Here is a 19978-nt window from a genome sequence, read left to right as displayed (position 1 = left end):
TTTTTTTTGGCCGTTTAAGGGTGCAGGGGATTAAGAGCGGTCAGAAAAAGGGAGCTCCGACTCCTATAAGGCTTTATTATGAAATAAGAAACAAGGGGGGGAGGGGAAATCAGAAGGTAAACAGCTCCACTTTATAGGCCAACATAATCTCCGAACAGAACATAATCTAGTATTACCACCCTATGATACAGAAACATGTCCAGCACAGAATCTTATATCAATGCTTTTGTATCCCGTGCACTGGCAATGAGTAAAGGGAGAAAAACAAAACTTTATTTACAACCAGTTAGTCCAAACAAGATTCTCGCTAGAAAGTTCTGTATTAAATCAGTTTAAGAATACTAAATGGTTATATTTTTCTGTAATATAAATAAGCATCTGTACCAATACACATACCAATGAACAGGACAGGGCATATAAAAATACAAAGCACTATGGGGGAGCAGAGCCAGAACCAGAAGAATGCAGAGTCTTGATTATTGTATATACACCTAACATAAAATGTCTTGCATTGGACAGAATTTTGCTTGACAACAGGGTCCCTTTAATTCCTATGCATTGCCATTGTACTCATCATGGTTTATGGGGGCGCAATGCAATCATTTAGTAGCCAAGTGAATCTGGAGATCATAAGTCCTCTTGGTGATTTCATTTTGTTCAGTCAGTTTCTGAAAAGGCAAAAATTCAGGTCATAAAAACTTTTAAAAATGCAAAAATTTGCCTATTTCTAAAAATAAATGTTATTACTATTACCAACCCCCTTCAAAACGGTTACACTACTGGACCCAAAGGCCAGTCCCCCTTTTGACCCAAACTGGTATAATGTTATAGGTTTAATCTTAGCCTGCTCTAGAAGCGACCGCCAAACGTTAAGAGTCAGCAACACTGCGCTCGAGTCTGGTCCACACAACCCAGTTGGGGAGCGTTTGATACACATTAAAAACATAAGGCCTCAATTACACATTGCAGATTAGGGAGGTATTTTACATTAGTATTTCAAAGCCAAAAAAGTATAAACCTTTCCATTATATTTCCCCTGTGTTTAGAATCCAATTCTGCCCTTTGCATCCGTATTTTGAAGCCAAATTCTGACCAAATCTGCAATGTATGAATGAGGCCTTAAAGCATGTCCACAATGCAAACAGGAATGTTACACATCATTGGCAGCACCAGTAGTCAGAATCGCGCTCACAGGCAGTTACAACAGTCCTACAGCTCCCGTAATAAAAGTGGTGTCCCGTACTCCTCCAGTAGGCACAGGAGGCCACCCGCCTTCCCCAGCAGAAAGTCACAACAGAAGTCACCCAGTCCACTTCATCTACCAGTAGTCAGAGCACAGCAAGGTCCCCCTCCCAGTCACAGCATGACCGACTACTGAGAGGGGAGTTGCCCCGGGAGAAGGGGGTCCTGAGGTGACTGCTAAAAAAACAGGGGCAGCTCTGACAATTTTTTTTTTGGGGGGGGGGGGGGGCACTATTTTTTACTACTAGTAAGTACGTGACATGTGGGGTTAGGGGTGTATTGGAATAAATCTTATGTGAGGTGTCAAAGATTGCACATCCCTAGCTGCAATTCATTTGTTCCTTTTTTTTTCCCAACGTGCAGCAATTACTTCTAGAATCCATTTAACATGCACTGCACAGTCATGGTTTTTTTGTGTGCGGAATCTGAAAGAAGATTCTGGATAAAATACACCATGTATGAACATGGAAGTTGTGAATTCACAAATGCATCGGGAGCGTTATGCTGGTAGGCCACATTACTATTAGAATATCCTGCTTAAGAGGCATTTTGATGAAAACTATAAACCCTGCATTTCCTTACCAAGCTGGACAACTAACGGCTGAGACGACACTAAATCCGCACTGGTTTCCTGAGTACTGGGCTCCCAAGACTCGCTGTTTTCAGATGGCTCTAAACACCCATCCTGCGTTTTCATCTGCATCTCTGGCTTCTCTTCACCGACGGACGGTGGGTCATCGCTACCCTCATCCAACGCAGGCAGTTTATCTTCTTCCAATCTTTCTGCAATCCAAGACCTAATTTCATCAGCAGACATCCCAGTCTTGTCACACAAATCATCAAGATCATCTTCATTCAAGGCTTGCCACTGCCGGTAGTAATCCAAAAGTGGCTTTAGGTACAGAGGTTTAATGTCCGCGTAAACTTTCTTATAGTTGTCGTACCACTTTAAATTGCCATTTTTATAGGAGTACCTGCTGTCCCCAAACCAGCGTACAATCTCTGATCGGGTTAGTCCTGTTTGCTCCACAAGGCTATCGTACTCCTCAGTTGATGGCCACTGTGTTTTAACGAACATTTGTTTAAGGAAATCTCGCTGCTTGGCCGTTTTCTTTGTAGATGGTCTACTTTTATAGGGTGTTGATGACCGACTGCTGCCGTTACTTGGCCTGGTGTAATCATCTTTTTTGCTGTCCGACTCGGTCACACGAAGGGCTTTTAAATTAATTTTTATTGGGTTTACTTTTCTCTCCGACACTGGATAACTGTTTTCAACTACAGAAGAGATAGCGTCATCAAAACCTTTATCAGATATGTCCATCTCGTCGCCAGAAACCTCATCTTCCTCCTCGTAATATCGAGCTTGCTCTCTCTTAATTTTCTCCGCTACCTTCTTGCGTTTTTCGGAGAACCAGCCATCTATTTCGCGTCTTGTCATTTTAGTCTCTGTCCGTAGCCGGTTCACTTCCTCTGCGGACGGCTCACTATTTTGTGCAAAACTACTTTCCAAAGCTCTCAGCTGCTCCGGTGCTCTCTCCTTGTATCTGGTGATGGAGAAGTCTGGCGACTGATGCCAGGACTGTCTCCTTGGGGTATGTGAGGGGGTTGATGGAGTATGACTTGTCGGAAGTGCAAAATCTGTATCTTCCTCTTTTAGCATGGTAACCATCAAATCAGAGTTGGGGTCAATTACTTCGTCATTTGTTCCTGCCACATAAGCGGGTGGTTTGTGGCGGAAATGATATCTTTTATCACTAAACCATTTCCTAACCTCTCTTGTTGTCAAGCCTGTAATTCTGGTCAGTCTTGCAACTTCACCATGTGAAGGAAACTGGCTTTTGCAAAAGCTGCCTTTGAGAGAACTTAGCTGGTATCGTGATTTTTTGCATCGAGACGCAGGATCATAAGAATTTGGTGATGGCATGCTGGGAGATGTAGTTGTAACGGTCTGATAATCAAAATCCAGCCCAGAGAAGGACGCTGAACTGGCTTCCGCTGTGGTTTCATCTTTGATTACAGACGACATTGTTATGGGCACCGACGTAGCATGTCCTTGAATTCCATTTGTTAGAATAGGCCGAGTTACGAGCAAACCCCCCGCCCCTTGTGGCGGACTGACAATCTGGCCTGGAAGAGTAGCCTGGATGAACTGTTGAACATTATTTGCTACGAGCGGTGCATTCAAAACAGTTATAGTTGGATGCGGTACAGGCTGAGGAATGGACTGGATTACGGTATTAAACATTTTCTTTCTTGAGTCTTCAATCTCCTCAGGTGACCAACTAATGCCCTGTTTAAGTCTTTGTGCAGTAAACCAGATTTTGATCTGCTCCTCTGGGTATTTTGTCACTACTGTTAGATAGCAAAGTTCCGCCTTTAGAGGGTAAGGGAATTTAGTGAAAGAGTTCTTTAGGAAACAGTTTGAGTCCATGGATGAATTGTATGTTGGAATGCTACTCAAAGGAATCATTACTTTCGGAAGGGATTTGGCAGTGGGTAGATGTTGACTTTGAGATTTATGAACAGAAGATTTAGACAAAACTGGTGTAATAATTGTAGGAAGCTTTGACTGTATCATAGACTGCGGAGAGTTTAGGGATACTAACTGTGTCACCCCTGTTTGCAGTAACGGAACCGTTCCTATTATGGAACCATTTAGAATAGTCGAGTTTACAAAGTTGTTGACACTACTTGTAGAAACGGACCCATTCCTAAGTGTTGTGCGGATTTTTTTCTCAAAATCTTCCCCTAAGTGGTTAGTGATTATTTTCTTGTTTTTCATAATCTTCATTATAGGTGTTTTAGTAATTGATATTTCGGAGTAATCTTCAGCTTGTTCTTCTGCATGACAGACAACCATGTCCTGGTCAGTGTTGTTGGTACTAACACTTTGTTCCACAACGGTGTAGTTCTCATGCTTGGCCACAGTCCAGGAGAGATCAGAGTTGCCAGAATGACTATCTGAGTTGTGAGTTTCCAGTTCCTTGGGGTCTTTTACTAGAAAACTGCATGCAATACAAACATATGAGGGATCTTCTCTAAAGTCAAGGTGCTTGGTATTCATGTGTTCAACAAATGGACTGGTCTCATTGGAGCCATAGTTACAGTATTTGCAAAAATAGCTCATGCCGTCGAGGTTTTCATGCCCATTCGTTAGAATATCAGTTTCACTATTTATTAGATCTGTAGGTGGTAATATTTCCTGGGAGTCATCTTTGGAGTGTTCCTCAGATAGGTCTGTGTTACTCTCCACTGCTAAGGTCTTGATGGGTATCATACAAGGTGTGGTAGACTTTCTTTTGCTGGCCATAATGTTTGTTTTTTTTGTTCCACAAAGCCAAAATAAGAAAGTAGTCAGTTTTTACATAAAAAATAAATATCAGGTGGATGATCTGTGAGGCATTACACTTGGACCAAGATGACACATAGACCTAAGAAAGAAAAGAAATATATATATTAGTTACTTTTTGAACGCGCTAAGCGTGTAATGTTTACATAGAGTGCTAGTTTGAAGAACTTTTACTCCTATGTGTTCTACACACATTTATATAATTCTACAAAAAAATAAATAAAAATGTACACTTATTTCTTATGCCTGTCATTTCGATTAAAATGTTATATAATCCAGCAATCGGTCAAAGCAGTGGTGGTCAGTAGTAGGTCACAATCTATCGGTAGACCTACATTTCTGGCCACCGGGCTGTTCTCCTGATGGTTTCAACACAGAAGTGGAAAAACTGCTTCCTCATATGTTCAATGTCTTTCACAGACTTTTCCAAGAGGCTCATTGACGAATCATATAAGGACTTGTGCTATTGGCTGGTGCCCATCATGATCCCTGACAGCCAATTAGGGTTGTCACGATACCAGAATTTGGACTTCGATACCGATACTTCATGTAGTATTGCGATACTCCATACCAAAACGATACTTCCATTTTCTGATGCGAGGCGCGTGGTGTGATGAATTTTGAACCTCCACGTGCCTCACATTAATAGTGATTAACCCCATCATGTTCCTCAGTCATAATGGACAACATTGGGTTAGTGTGAGGTACATGATGGGGTTAATTACTATTAATGTGAGGCACATGGAGGTTCAAAACTCATACCTCACATTAGTGAAAGAAAGCAGATTTTATTTTTTTAACAGCGTAAACATGAAAGACTTATTACGGTTGCAACGATACGGAAGGCGTATGTTTTATGTATTGAGACTTATTTTAATGTGGTTTTTTTTCACTTTATTTTTAAACTTTAATGTATATCATCTATGTCAGTACATTACCCTGTGTACTGATAGTTACACTGATACCGAAGTATGCCCTAACAGGAAATCTGGTCAGACAGCCCTGGGGTCCTTCAATGGACCCTGGGCTGTCTGCCCATATATATGTCATGTCCCTCGATCGCGTCACAGGCATGCCCCCTTCTCATTTTCTCCTTGAATGCCGCAGTCAGCTTTGATCGGAGCATTCAGGGGAATAGCGGCGGAGATGAGAGGTTTCTAGGATTAGAGCGGGGCTGCGGCTGTGTAATACAGCCACTGCCCCGCTCCTGACAAGAAGTGCGTGCGCGATCAGCATGAGGTGATGCGGCTGGCGCTGGACTATTGAGCGGCGGCTCTGGCACTGAACACAAAATTCATGTGTTGCTATACTTAGCTGTGCGGTTGCACAGCTTAGTATCGAAATACATGAATTAACAGTATTGAACCGTTTGAGGGTGCACAGTATTGAAATTTCAATGTATCGTGCAACCCTATAGCCAATATACACTCTAGCAGAGCAGGGCAGAAAGGAGGAAAAGCACGAACACGTATGAAGACATCATGGTTGTGGTGCAAGTGCAATAAGTAACTGTGGCTGCTATCACCTATATATGGGCACTGGACCATTTAACGCCTAGGTGCACCAGGACGGAACTGGACATCGTGGCAGGTTACTTCGCACACCACGACGTACAGTTACTGCGCGGTTCCCGGTGCACACCGTTAGTGACAGTGTGAACAGGGAGGTCAGCTGTCTCAGACAGCTGACACTCCACTCTTGCCAGTCAGCGGTCCTTAGCGGCTGATTTCGGCAATGAACCACTTAAATAGATTGTGATCACCGCATTTTAGGGGTTTCTAGAACATCGGCAGAACTCACGATGAAATCATGGGGTTTGCTGATTGTTGGCATTGCAACCAGAGGCCATCTACGGAAGCCTATCAGGATAGGCTTCCTGTCAGTGTGACAGGAAGACACTGAGCTGTTCCCGATGTACACCATAAAGGTTACCGCAATTGATGAGAAGGATTAGAAAATAAATAGATTTAATAATGATAGGCAGGCAAATAGCAGATAGCCTATCATTATTAAATCTATTTATTTTTCGCTACTTACTGGTCATCATCATTAGCTTGCACCCACAGCAGCGCCTCCCTTTAGGTCCTCATACACATAAATTGCTTATATGTGTATTTTTAGTTTGTTCTAATCCTTCTCTATCTCCTACATAATCTGATCGGCGCTGTAATGTTTTTATTTTGAAAAAAATTAATTTTTGAGAACGTTATGAGCAATTATAGATTTATGCTAATTAGTTTCTTAATGCCCAACTGGGCGTTTAACTTTTGACCAAGTGGGCGTTGTAAAGAGGAGTGTATGAGGCTGACCAATCAGCGTCATGCACTTCTCTCCATTCATGTCCATTTGTACTCAGCACAGCGTGATCTCGCTTTGCCGTCATATAAACCCACATTAACTTTACTGAAGTGTCTTGAGAGTGAATAGACATCACCTCCAGCCAGGACATTACAGCACCGATCAGATTATGTAGGAGATAGGGCACTTATAATCTGGTGACAGAGACTCTTTAAATGCAGCGATCGATGGCAAGAACATCGGCAGCCCCCATGCAATTGTGGGGGTTGCCGACGGATGTCAGCAGTTTATTACCACATATTGGGTATTGCCGTAATCGAGAGAAATTGCTTTACAAATGTTGGAGTGCTTTTTCTTTTTTATAGCTTGTAAAAACAAAACAAATGTTCATGTTTTTCAGAAAAAAAAGTAAATTTTTACAGACTAATTTAAATTAATTTGGCAAAAAAACTAAGGGGTCTAAATTCCTTCAGGGGTGTAGTTTCCAAAATGGGGTGACTTTTGGGGGTTTCCACTGTTTTGGCCACACAAGACCTCTTCAAACCCAACATGGTGCCTAAACGATAATCTACAAAAAAGGAGGCCACAAAATCCACTAGATGCTCCTCTGCCTCTGAGGCCTGTGCTTCAGTCCATTACCATGCTAGGGTCACATGTGGGATATTTCGAAAATCAGCAGAATCCGTGCAATAAATATTGAGTTTAGTTTCTCAGGTAAAACCTTCTGTGTTAGGCCTTATTTACACGAGCGTATTTCACGTCCGTGATACACGCGTGAAAATCACGGACATCACACGGACGCACATCCGTGTGCTGTGCGCGATTCGTGCAACAGTTGCTCAAGAAACGGAAAGAAAACCACCTGCTTCATTTCATTTTGCATACGTCAAAACCACGTGACATAAGGATGCCATGCGCGTAAAAATAACGCAGACACGCAAACACCGATGACACACGGAACTGAAACTTGCGCAAAATGCAGCGTTTTTTTACGCGCGCAAGACGCACACGTTTGTGTGAATTAGGCCTTACAGAATTATTATTTTTTTTTATTACAAATGAATTTCAGCAAACAAAAAAAACCATTTAATTTTAAAATTTCTCTTCTACTTTGCTTTAATTCCTGTGAAATGCCAGAAGGGTTAAGATACGGAGAATGCTGTTTTGAATACTTTGAGGGGTGCAGTTTTTAAAATGGGGTGACTTATGGGGACTTTCTAATATGCAAGGCCCTCAAAGTCACTTCAGAACTTAACTGGTCCCTGAAAAAATAGCCTTTTGAAATTTTCTTGAAAATGTGAGAAATTGCTGCTAAAGTTCTAATCGTTGTAACGTCCTGGAAAAATAAGAGGATGTTCAAAAAAACGATGTAAACAAAGTAGACATATGGGAAATGTTAACTAGTAACTATTTTGTGTGGTATTACTATCTGTTTTACAAGCAGATACAATTAAATTTCGAAAAATGCAATTTCTCGCAAATTTTGGTGTTTTTCACAAGTAAATATTAAATTTGTCTACCAATTTTTTTCAGTAACAAAGCACAATACGTCACGAGAAAACAATCTCAGAATCGCTTGGATGGGTACAAGTGTTCCAAAGTTATTACCACAAGGTAACATCAAATTCAGAGAAAAAAAAAAGTTAAAAAAAATCTGCTGTGCCACAAGGCCAAAACAGGCTGCGTCCTGAAGGGGTTAAAAATGCAGCATGCGCCCAAAAAATACAAATAAAACCCACAACCACCACCAAAGCAGTGTCCACTACTCACATGTGCCTCTGGTCCCCTGAGAGATCAACTAACTCAGGCTCTATAAAAAAACTCAAATCTCAAAAATCTGACCCCTCTGGGTTAGGGTATGTTCACACGGCCAAATTTCAGACGTATACGAGGCGTATTATGCCTCGTTTTACGTCTGAAAATACGGCTCCAATACGTCGGCAAACATCTGCCCATTCATTTGAATGGGTTTGCCGACGTACTGTGCAGACGACCTGTTATTTACGCGTCGTCGTTTGACAGCTGTCAAACGACGACGCGTAAAAATACAGCCTCGTCAAAAGAAGTGCAGGACACTTCTTTGGACGTTTTTGGAGCTGTTTTCTCATAGACTCCAATGAAAACAGCTCCAAAAACGAGTTGGTAAAAAAACGAGTTGGTAAAAATGCGAGTTGGTAAAAAAACGTCTGAAAAGCAGGGTCTGTTTTCCCTTGAAAACAGCTCTGGATTTTCAGACGTTTTGGTTGACTACGTGTGAACATACCCTGAGACTACCAATGCAAACATGACTGCAGCCAGATCCTTCCATGTTGGTAGTATCTGTTTCCTGGCAGCCATATTCGTTCCCATGGGGCTCATTTCTTGGTCTCCCAGTGCACCTGTAAATTAGGCTTCTCCTTCCCTCTAATATCACTTTGGTAACCAATTACTAAGAGACAACTCTACCCATCATCCCTCACTGTGCAGATCCACAGCTGTCTGAGTTTATGCCTTTGGCTGTAGAGTAGTAAAAAGTGGCAGCAAGTCTCTGTCGTTTTAAGTGTGAACCAATACAAAACATTACACAGAAGAAAGGAACGCACAGGAATGAACAAGAGCCTGTAAACTTTTCTAGTCCGGTAAAAAAAAAAAAAAATAAAAAAAAAAAAAATCAGACCTTTTTAGAGGGCACTGTTGGATGTAAAACCTTGTTTCTAAGCAAGACGGCTAATGTCCTGAAATTATGTAACTTGCAGTGCTGGGGTCCTGGGTTCAAATCCAACTAAGGACAACATCTGCATGGAGTTTGTATGCTCTCCCAGTGTTTGCGAGGGTTTCCCCCGGGTACTTCGATTTCCTCCCACACCCCAAAAACGTACCAATAGGGAATTTGGATTGTGAGCCGCAATGGGGACATTAAGGACCTCTGTACAGCGCTGCAAATATGTTGGCACTCTACAATAAGAGAAATCAATAAGTAACTACTGCCCTCACCACTAGCATATTATCCTACAAATCGCTGCACCTAGCTGCAAATCCCTGAAGCCAAACGTTATCCATGTTCAGTCAAAATAGCCCTGTGTCAAGTATTTGCATGAAATGACATATCTATAGCGCATAGTGGTCACAAGATTGAAGAACTGAGCGATATTTGAAAATACTCTAAACAGTCTATTCTTTTTTTTTCAGTCTAGTGTGTACGTCAGAAAGACCCCAACATACGCTAAACATGTCCGTAGGGCTCCATTGTCAGACGTAGAGCAAAAGTGTTTGGCCTCTGTCTGGCCAGTATACACTATTCCATCCAGTGTAGTCTAGAAAAATAAAGTATACGTTAAACATGTGCGTTTTTTTTTTTTTATATGGTAGCCTATGTGTGATGTTAGGCATCAATCAGAGTCTAACTTTAATGTAAACATCGGTAGCTGCTCGCTGACAGCAGATAGGCGGTTTGAGTAAGGCAGGTGCCTCAAAAGGTCATTAGCAAGAAATTCACCCGTCTATAGGTTAGATCTTTCCGTCCGTGAAACCAGTGTGTGGTTATTTGGCAGACGACACCTTCTGTCTTTCCCATTTAAATTGTAGATTTTAAGCTGTTAAAGGCAGGACCCTTTCTCCTTTTGTATCAGTCTATCTACGGAATTTGCTCATTTGACTGTTATGTGGACGTTCATACACTATGTAGTAATCCAGGCCTGGGCCAATCTTAAAGGAACACTCCGGGAAGAATGGTTACACTCTGTTATGCCTAGTGCAGGGACTGAGCGGACGTAGCATGACAAGGATACAAAGAACACCAAAGGGAGAATCCCTGTTTAAATATCTACCCTCTCAGGCCCTACACAGTATCCGCTCTCCCTTAGGCTATGTTCACACGGGGTATTTTGCCGAGTTTTTGGACGCGGAAACCGCGTCGCAAAACTCGGCAAAAACGGCCCGAGAACGCCTCCCATTGATTTCAATGGGAGGCGTCGGCGCCTTTTTCCCGCGAGCAGTAAAACTGCCTCGCGTGAAAAAGAAGCAAAATGCCCTATCTTCGGGCGCTTCCGCCTCTGACCTCCCATTGACTTCAATGGGAGGCAGGAGAAAGCGTATTTCTCACTGTTTTATGCCCGCGGCGCTCAATGGCCGCGGGCGAAAAACAGTGCGATAATTGCCGCGAAAATCAGCGTGCAGGGAGAGGAATATCTGCCTCAAAGGTCCAAACGGAATTTTGAGGCAGATATTCCTCCCTCAAAATACTCTGTGTGAACATAGCCTAAAAGTCAGTTCAGAGTTTTTGGGCGCTGATTTTGACGAGGAAAGCGGCCGAAATCGCCCCTATTGATGTTGGCAGCCCGCGAAAAAAAAATAAAAAAAATGCATCATGTCTTTCTAGCCACGGTTTCCGCCTCTGACCTCCCATTGAATCAATTGGAGGCAGAAAAAAAAACTGCCACTCGTTTAAGCGTTTTTAATGGTGTTTTTTTGCCTGCGGTCCTTGCATTAGCTTCAATGGCTGCAAGTAAAAAACGCTGCACAAAAAAATAAAAATGAATATGTGCAGGCGGTTCAAAATCTGCCTTAAAATTTCTGAAGGAATTCGGAGGCAGATTTTTTTTTTCTACCTGCAGAAACTGAACAAGGCCTTTATTCAGTTCTTGTAGCTAGCGCCTAAAAGTTAGGAACCACCATGACACTATACAAAACACTGCAAGGCAGAGCTAAAAGAACGGTTGCGGGACATTTCACCCCAAAACTCCTATCAGATCATGAGGTAGTATCTCCAACCACAGCATTGCGCTTCCTTAAATCGTAGCAGCAGCCTCAACCCCCTATTTAGTAGTAGCAACAGAAGCAGGGTCTCTTGCCTGTTCCCTCAGTATTACTGCTATATTCTCACCCCCTAGTAGTAATAGCAGAAGCAGGTCCCCCCCATAATACCCCAGTAATAGTAGCAGCAGGGCCCCCCCCCCCCCACTTTTCCACAGTAGTAGTTATAGTAGCAGCCTCCTCTTTACCATAGTAGTGACTGCAGAATCTCCAGTAATAGCAGCAGGCTCTCACCCTGTCCCCCAGTAGTAGCAGCAGGGCTCCTCCCCTTTCCCCATGTAGGAGAAGCAGGGTCCTAGCAGTGCCCGTGTTTGACTGCATGCACTCCCCTCCCACACACTTTTGCAATGTACTGCTGGTTAGTAGCTGCATGCAGTAGTCTTCTCAGCTGCTGCATGTAGCTCCCTACATCCATCTCTGCCAACAGTGCTCTTCTCATCAGGTTAGTGAACGCCTCTGCCGATAAAGGAGTTGGATGCAGTCAGTTCTATGCATTCAGCGACAACCAGATGTTGAATGCAGAGCATGCAGTGAGAAAGCCTCCCTCAGACGCCAGTGTCGCGTGCCCACAAATGAGGAGTAAACTCCAAGTCTGTGCGCTGCTGCCTTTTTGTTCTGCTGGGATTGATTCCTCCCTATTGGAATGTACATTACTTGCATTGGAGAGTGCTGCACCCAAATTATTTGGTTTTCTGAGAGAACGTCACCAGGGCTGATTTTTTTATTTTTTATTTTAAGACGCCATGGTGATCGGGTGTTGTATATCTAACAGAGAAATTATACATAAGGCAAACAGAGTGAAAACAACTGCTTACATTACTGGCTGCATTCAGAGAACTGGAAAATGGTGCATCGTAAAGTGCATAGAATGTGCTTACATAGGCTCGCTCCAGGAACCTGAAGTTTCCTACGTTTCAAGGACTTATTCAATCAGTGCACGTCGCTGCAGAATATGTTGGTGCGATATAAATAAATGAGATCTTATCCTGCCTTATAATCTGCTGAAATCTTATAAAACACATTTTATAAAAGTAAAATACGCAGCAGCAGAAATAGAATGATCAGGAAACAAAAGGAACATTCCCACAAAATGAAATGTCGAATCTCAGCCAAGAAGTTAGTTTTTTTTTAACACACAACATTAAATAACACAATCAGCAGAAAGCACTTCTGTATGTAATAAAAAGGTCCAAATCCATCTGCAACACCAAGTGGCCAGAATGGAAAGAGATTGACACTCCGCCAAGTAACACCAGAACAGTGTGTTCTGCCATCTGCAGACTTTGCTTGGTTCAGTCATGGAAAAATACTGTGCAGAAACGAGCACGGAGCAACAAGAATGTAAAGAGCGGACGTCAGGATACACATGCAGGATTACAGAAGAGGTGCACAGAAATCCGGGGCGCAGCAGCGTTTTGTTACATCTCCATCAGAAGTTTTTGTGGATTTGTACGAGACACGCACCATCTTATTGGATCACAGATGCAGCAGTTGTTCTGGACCAGACGAGCTTTTTATGCTCACATTGTAAAGCTGGCCATTGACGTGTGAAAACTGCTCGACCGTCAACCCCCCATCCCCCATATTAAATTGTACATTTGGCACAGGAAAACAGCAGTGTTGTTTCTATAGAGGGAGGTGTGAAATGTGCTTGGCTGACAACAGCGATTCGTTTGGGTTGGGAAAAAGCATACAGAATGAATCAAAAAGCCAAAAAGGCAGGATCTGACCAAAAACGCTCAACCACGCTCAGCAAGCCTGCTGGAATGAAGCAGATGTATATTAAGAATCTTTGCGATGCTTCAATTCTTTCCCGTTCATGAAGAAAAGCTTGAACCAGCAAAAAGCCGAAAAACATGAAAAGTCGCACCTTCCATACATCTCACCGTGCATGGCCAGCTTTAGAGGGTGGGAAAGGACTAAAGACAGTAATCTTTTCTGCAACCAATTTATAACCGGTCAATTGTTTCAATCACTTGCAGATTTATTTTATTTTTTTTAAAACTATTTTTACAATGTCTCAGTAGCTGTTAAAACCATCATACAGGTTAGATTATTGCCCATGTATTCAACTTTATACTATCACTAATGACAAAGTTCACGCTTTCTGGCACTCGCTTCTACATTCATATAGCGATGCATGCCCAGAGTTTATGGCGTGGCTTATGCGAGACAAAATATAAAAATCGAGAAACAGATACACACGAACGTCTCATGTTAAGTGACAAAAGGGAAAAAGGTCACTCGGAGAACTAAAGTCCTGGAAAACGAATTTCAATAACCAAGCCTCAGATTTGTCATACCATGCCGAAAAAAAACATTCTGCTAAAGCCGTTGGTGCGCAGACTGACATACACGGTCTCTGTACTCGGGGGTTTAGAATCTCACGTCGTGTTTTTCCATCCTTGGTCTCAAACTCCCACAGTATAAATAAATGACACCGCGCATGATCAGATTGCTGCAGGAGGGCTGGAAGAAGTGAAGCGTGTATAAAATCTGACCCACAATCAGCCTGACAGGCAAAAGGAAAGAGTGAAGCGGAACAGATTGAGGCTGGCGGGTATCTAGCATTTGTGCACACGGAGGCCCAGCTAACAAGTAAAAATGAGGCGGCTACCCTCAGATTACACAGTGAACTTGAAAAAGTTACTCCACCTGAAAGCAAAGCACTTTTAATTATAAAAAATAAAATAAATGCAGATACTATGGGCCAGAATAGAAATAAGACAAAAACAATAATTTCATTAGCCCAAATACCACATAGTAAAACCGCAGGAACCAGACCAGTAAATCAAATCCTGTCCGACCACCTAAACTACTGAAAGCGGACAAGTGTATTGGAAACGGCTGGTCATTTTTCTATAGGGATCGGAGTGCCTATAGTGCTCGCTTGTGATAGGCTTATGGGATAGTCAACTCCTACTGTGTCCGCATAAAGCCACAGGCCAAAATGTCAGTAACTAGGTCAAAGAAACATGAGGCGACTCATTACTCTGTTTTACAGTAGGACCGCACACAGTAACAACTTACAGTCCAAAATCCACCCATTAACATGCAGGTTCTAAACTAAAGATCCAATACAGCAGAGGGTTTCATTTGGTCTTAACTTTCTATGCTTTTAATTTATTTTAAATATGGGGAAACTAGAACAGAAAATAAACATAACTGATGGAAACCGCTTACACATGCCATGGGCGTACTAGAGCACCAGGCCCCTGTATCTCACATATCTCAGACAAACTGTCCGGTTACAGCAAATTAATGTTTTTTTGTATAAAAGTTTTACAATTTTCCTATATACTTTCCGTATTCATTCTTCAGTTTAATTTCTCTGCTTGTTGTTATTCAGTAGGAACATTCAGGGTTTACTATCGTGGATAAAATTCTGTCCAAGCTCATGTGATGGAAACACAGGTGTACGGCTCGTTACAGTTGCATTATGTGTATCAGAGCCGTGTTGTCTAATGATGCCAGCACCTGTGTGTTGTACCTACACTGAGATGACTTTTCAGAATAGGCGGTCATGTGTACATGAGGAATAACACTTTCTGGCCATTTTATTTTTTTTAATCCAGTCACGTGCTGGTCAAAATAAATACATATTTTAGAGAATAGTGCAGACTTTCAAATCCACAGCATGCGCAATATGTGGCAGATTTCACTCTTTGCAATGTAAAGTCTAAAATCTGTGGCAAAAGCACAACAAAATCCACATGAAATACAACAATTCCACCACGTTACATGCAGATTTCTCCCCTGCTAAAGGGTGAAATCTGGAGTGAACATCCGGAACAGAATGAGCGTGCTGCAGATTGAAAATGCTCTGATTTCCACGCAGAAAAAGTTCAGCGGCCCGTGGATGAGTATTTAAAGTGCAGCTAAACGTGCAAACTTCTGACATGCCATAGTGACATGTCAGAAGTTTGGATTGGTGGGGGTCCGAGCACTGAGACCTCCACCAATCGCTAGAACAAAGCAGCTGAAGTACTCATGTGAGCGCTCAGCCGCTTCGTGTCTGTTCAGCTTTTCCCAAAAAGCCGATGTATCGGAGTACAGGCTTATAGACTTTCTATTGAGTCCGTACTCCAATACATTTATTTTCTGAAAAAGCTGAACAGAAATGAAGCAGCTGAGCGCTCACACGAGTGCTTCAGCTGCTTCGTTCTAGCGATTGGTGGGGCCTCAGTACTCGGACCCCCACCAATCCAAACTTCTGACACGTCTCCATGTCATGTCAGAAGTTTGTCAAACGTTTAGCTGCACTTTAAGTCTCAATTACTTGACTGCAAGTCTCCTGCTATAGATTTTCCACCTGCAAATCCGTACAGAAAAATCAGCAACAGACACTACAGGAGGCCTAGGGGTGAGAACACATGGAGCAGCAGTCGCACGCGTTTAAAACCACACCCACATGCGGCGGCAAATGGCAGATCTGCCAGTAAAATTGCGGCATTACTAGCAAAATCATGCGGCCATTCTACTCCACATGCGGGCGAAGTCTCGTCCGTGTGAGACTGCCGCTCCGTGTGTTCTCACTCTAACTGATCCTGGATTGCCTTTAATTGTAATGCTCAGGGCTTATTCAGACGAGCGTATTATATGCCCGTATGCCGTCCGTTAAAAAAAAAAAAAAAAAAACAACGGACAGCACACGGACCCATGCATTTCAATGGGGCTGTACACACGGCCGTTGTTTAAACAGACCGTGTGAAGGGTCCGTGAAAAAAATAGGTAATGTCCTATTTTAGTCCGTTTTCACGGATCCCTCAAGAGACTAAAGTCTATGAGGGATACGTGAAAGCGGGCCCCGCACGGGTGCGATTCAGACGTGAAAAAAAAAAAATTCACGTCCGAGTTTACACTCGTTCGTCTGAATAAGCCCTTACAGGGAGTCCATGCGTCCTTCAGTGCCCCTTAAAGAAACGTAAACCTGGCTATTTACTGGTAAATCAGAAGTTAGAGGGATAATAGACGTATGGTAATTCTGTTTGCTTTAATTGCAGAGAGACTGGCATTTTTCTGTATTGTTGTGGTAGCCATTTTTGTTAAAGTGACAAAGAACTGTATCGCAGTCACATTGCTGGTCACTTTACTTGCAACAAGAAAAGTGCCAGTCATTAAAACAAACTGTAGTTGTTGCTCTTAAAGAGGTTGTCTGGTTTCAAATTAGTGTTTTTTTGTACAGTTAAAAAAGTTATACAATTTTCTAGTACACTTTCTGTATTCATTTGTCACCGTTTTCTAGGTCTTTGCTTGTTGTTATTCAGTAGGAACCTTCATTGTTTACTTCCAGTGGATAACATTCTGTCCATGGTCATGTGATGGACACACAGCTGCACGGCTCATTACAGTTACAGTATGTGTATCAGATCTGTGTCCTCTAATGATCCCAGCACCTGTGTGTCCATCACATGACCATGGACAGATCTGTAGTGGGGAGGGATAGCGCAGCAGCCTGAACCAATCATTAGACAGGAGGTGAATCTCAGACTTCCTCAAACACCATGTAGGCGCTGATCACAGCTCTGTTCTAATAGTGCGGATCTAAAAAGCAGCCAATCACCGAGGAAAAAAAATAGTAGGCAAGCAGCAACTATAGTCCCTGACTTACATAACCTTTATATGCTCACTACTGGACAGTCACTTTAATTAACGTTAAACTATAAAGGTAAATTTCAAATATCAACATAACTAGGATGCTTTGGGAAGCTGGAGCACAGCATAACTCAGGTATTTTGAAATAAAGATTCGAAAATACCTTGACTTTTGTGCAGTTAGCTAGTTTTTCTTCCATCAAACTAGGAGAAGACAGCAGAGAACGTGCCCAATAGTTTCAGCTAAAGTCAGCAACCGGCAGGAAAAGAACCGCTAATTTGCTGATGACTCCCAATTCAGGGCATGCCATGATGAAGAGTGACCTCCTTGGTAGTCACTTTAACCTTTCTGTACTTGATACAAGAACAGCTTAGTTCCCAGGAGACTTACCTGGAGATGGAACAACGGATAATTTTATTTTTTCTTCAACTGATTCTGCTTTCTTAAGCAGTGATGGACTCCCCCCTTCCCATTACAAACTAAAATCTAATTCCACAAAGAAGAAAACCCTAGTCCTATGTACCTGCATTCTTACATGTAAATACAGAGTGATTACCAGACCACACAATGGGGAAAAGGAGGCATCAGGACATCAGACCATGCAGAAGAGGGATTTGAGTTCACTTTTGCAAGTGGAATTCCTCTTTAAGGTGGCTATCCAGAGAGAAAATATTTGATCATTGTAGGCCCGACTCTCGGCGTCCACACGATCAGCTGTTTTGAAGGAGCCGTGGAGCTGGTGCGAGCGCTGCTTCCCCTCGATTGCTCACGCTGCTGTCGAACACAAAAAACACGTCTAGCGATGGCTCACAGTATTACAGCCTTCTCCCATTTACTTGAAGGCTGTACTACAGTGAACCACCGCTACAAATGTGTCAGCATTTGACAGTATTGAGTAGCAGCCCCTTCAAAACAGCTGATTGATAGGTCACTCGATCAGCCAAACATTTGCGTGTATGAAACCTAAACATCCAACTGGAAAATGCAGCCATGTTTTCTCACTTTTCATTACCTTGAAGCTCCTTTAAAATGGGAGTTTACTTAAAACGGGTCGTTCACCTGTCGTCCTGCTCAGATAGGCCAAGGTATGCGATCAGGTCCACCATGGAGATGTCCAAAAACAAGTAGCTGTCGAGGAACATAGAACAAGGATGAAGTAAAACACCTAGTCAGGATTCATCTGTGCAGGTCCCTGCCCAGGGTCCCAGCTGTAAATCAGTCCTTATGGACAAAGGCACAATCCTTAATGTATGGAAGGCATACATTATAAATTAACCCTATCACATCATCTGGAGTATATGACATCACCACCACCAAATGTGCAACTTATTTACTGGACAGCGAGTCACTTTCAATAGAAAAGTACTTACTCATATATGAGATCCTTACCCTCAGGAGGGTGAGGGGGGGACTGCTGTCTCAAGGAGAGGACTTACTCCAGGACCTGACAACATCCATGGTCATGTGATCAAGCGCAGGAAATTCATGCGACCCAAAGTGGGGGATGCGACAGTCACCGAGCTTGAGTCACAAGACCATTCCAACTTCAAGTCACACTTAAAACATCAGGGAATATAAAAAGTAGCGCAACATTTGTATAACGGACCCGATCCCATTCACTCCTACCGGGTGCAACGGATGGGCCAGACGTCAACCAAAAGTTTGGTGCAACTTTTAGGTGCAATTAGTCAAACTAGTTGTGTGGTGACCCCCCCCCCATGGCATACATCTAAAGTAGTTCCGTGCCATACTGTAAAGGATACCCGCTCTCTTAGGTGCCCTCCTTATTCATACCAGGACATGCTGAAGGGTAACCCCCTGCCCTCCCAAGATTTACATACACTGAGGGAAGGGGTGACCATAAACAGGACCACACATAGGAGTCTAGAACTTACATGCTCCTTTCCACTGACTCCATTTCTTTCATTATATCATACACACAGCATTGCGAATGGCTCCCCCTAGGTGTCTAATTTTTTTACTTTCCTCCAGCAACATACCGAGCTTACAGCCCACACAGGACTACACTGCTTCTGTCCAACAACACATTTTCGGGTCTATCGAACCTCCCCCCACCATATGTAGGACAGACCTCCGTCCTTACAAAAACAACGCACCAACACCAGAGTCCGCCGCTTGTTCTTACCAATATCTAAGCCCTAATCAACAACACTTACCGACAATCGGTGTCAAGGCCTCTCCGCTCCCCTCTCTCGACAGTTTCAGGGCCCGGGAGGAGGCGGAGCCGCTGGCGATGTGAGAATCCAGTCCTAAACGGTGATTGGCGATTCACGGACCACGTGACTTCTCTGACTCTGGGCAGGGCAAACTCAAACCACCGCCAACCGCCGCCAGTATAAAGCGACCATGTGACTCATATAGGAGGGGTGGGGCTGGCTGTGCTTTCTGGTAATGGCCATGCCCCAAGTTTATCAATGTAAAGCTTTATTTAAAAGGAAGTTTAAACACGACCATGTGTCTGTGTTTTGGAGGAACGTAGGTAATACTGTAATAAAGGAAAACATCATGTTTTACCCCAAACAAATGTGTCAAATTATACACATTAAATAAATATCTTATTTTACCTAGTATAGAATTATCCTCTTTTGATGCAATAATATTATCTACATACTCTAAAAATAAACAAAAAAAATGTGCACCCACACTCCCATCATAGTACTCCCTGTCTCCCTGGTTCAATAT

At 42.8% G+C, this 19978-nt stretch overlaps 1 protein-coding gene across 1 annotated transcript; it reads right to left on the bottom strand.

The window, feature by feature from the left end:
• Positions 1-251: 251 nt before the first annotated feature.
• On the bottom strand, positions 252-19593 carry ZHX3 (zinc fingers and homeoboxes 3). The gene is made up of 4 exons (XM_075846776.1): positions 19453-19593; positions 18288-18403; positions 1825-4673; positions 252-668 (listed from the first exon to the last, which is right to left on the bottom strand). Exons 3-4 carry the CDS (start codon positions 4550-4552, stop codon positions 658-660), a joined length of 2739 nt encoding a protein of 912 aa, XP_075702891.1. The 5' UTR covers positions 4553-4673; positions 18288-18403; positions 19453-19593; the 3' UTR covers positions 252-657.
• Between the last annotated feature and the right edge of the window lie 385 nt (positions 19594-19978).

Source organism: Rhinoderma darwinii, chromosome 13 (genome assembly GCF_050947455.1).
Source record: "Rhinoderma darwinii isolate aRhiDar2 chromosome 13, aRhiDar2.hap1, whole genome shotgun sequence".
Lineage (NCBI taxonomy): Eukaryota > Metazoa > Chordata > Amphibia > Anura > Rhinodermatidae > Rhinoderma > Rhinoderma darwinii.
This window is presented reverse-complemented; position numbering and strand designations above follow the sequence as displayed.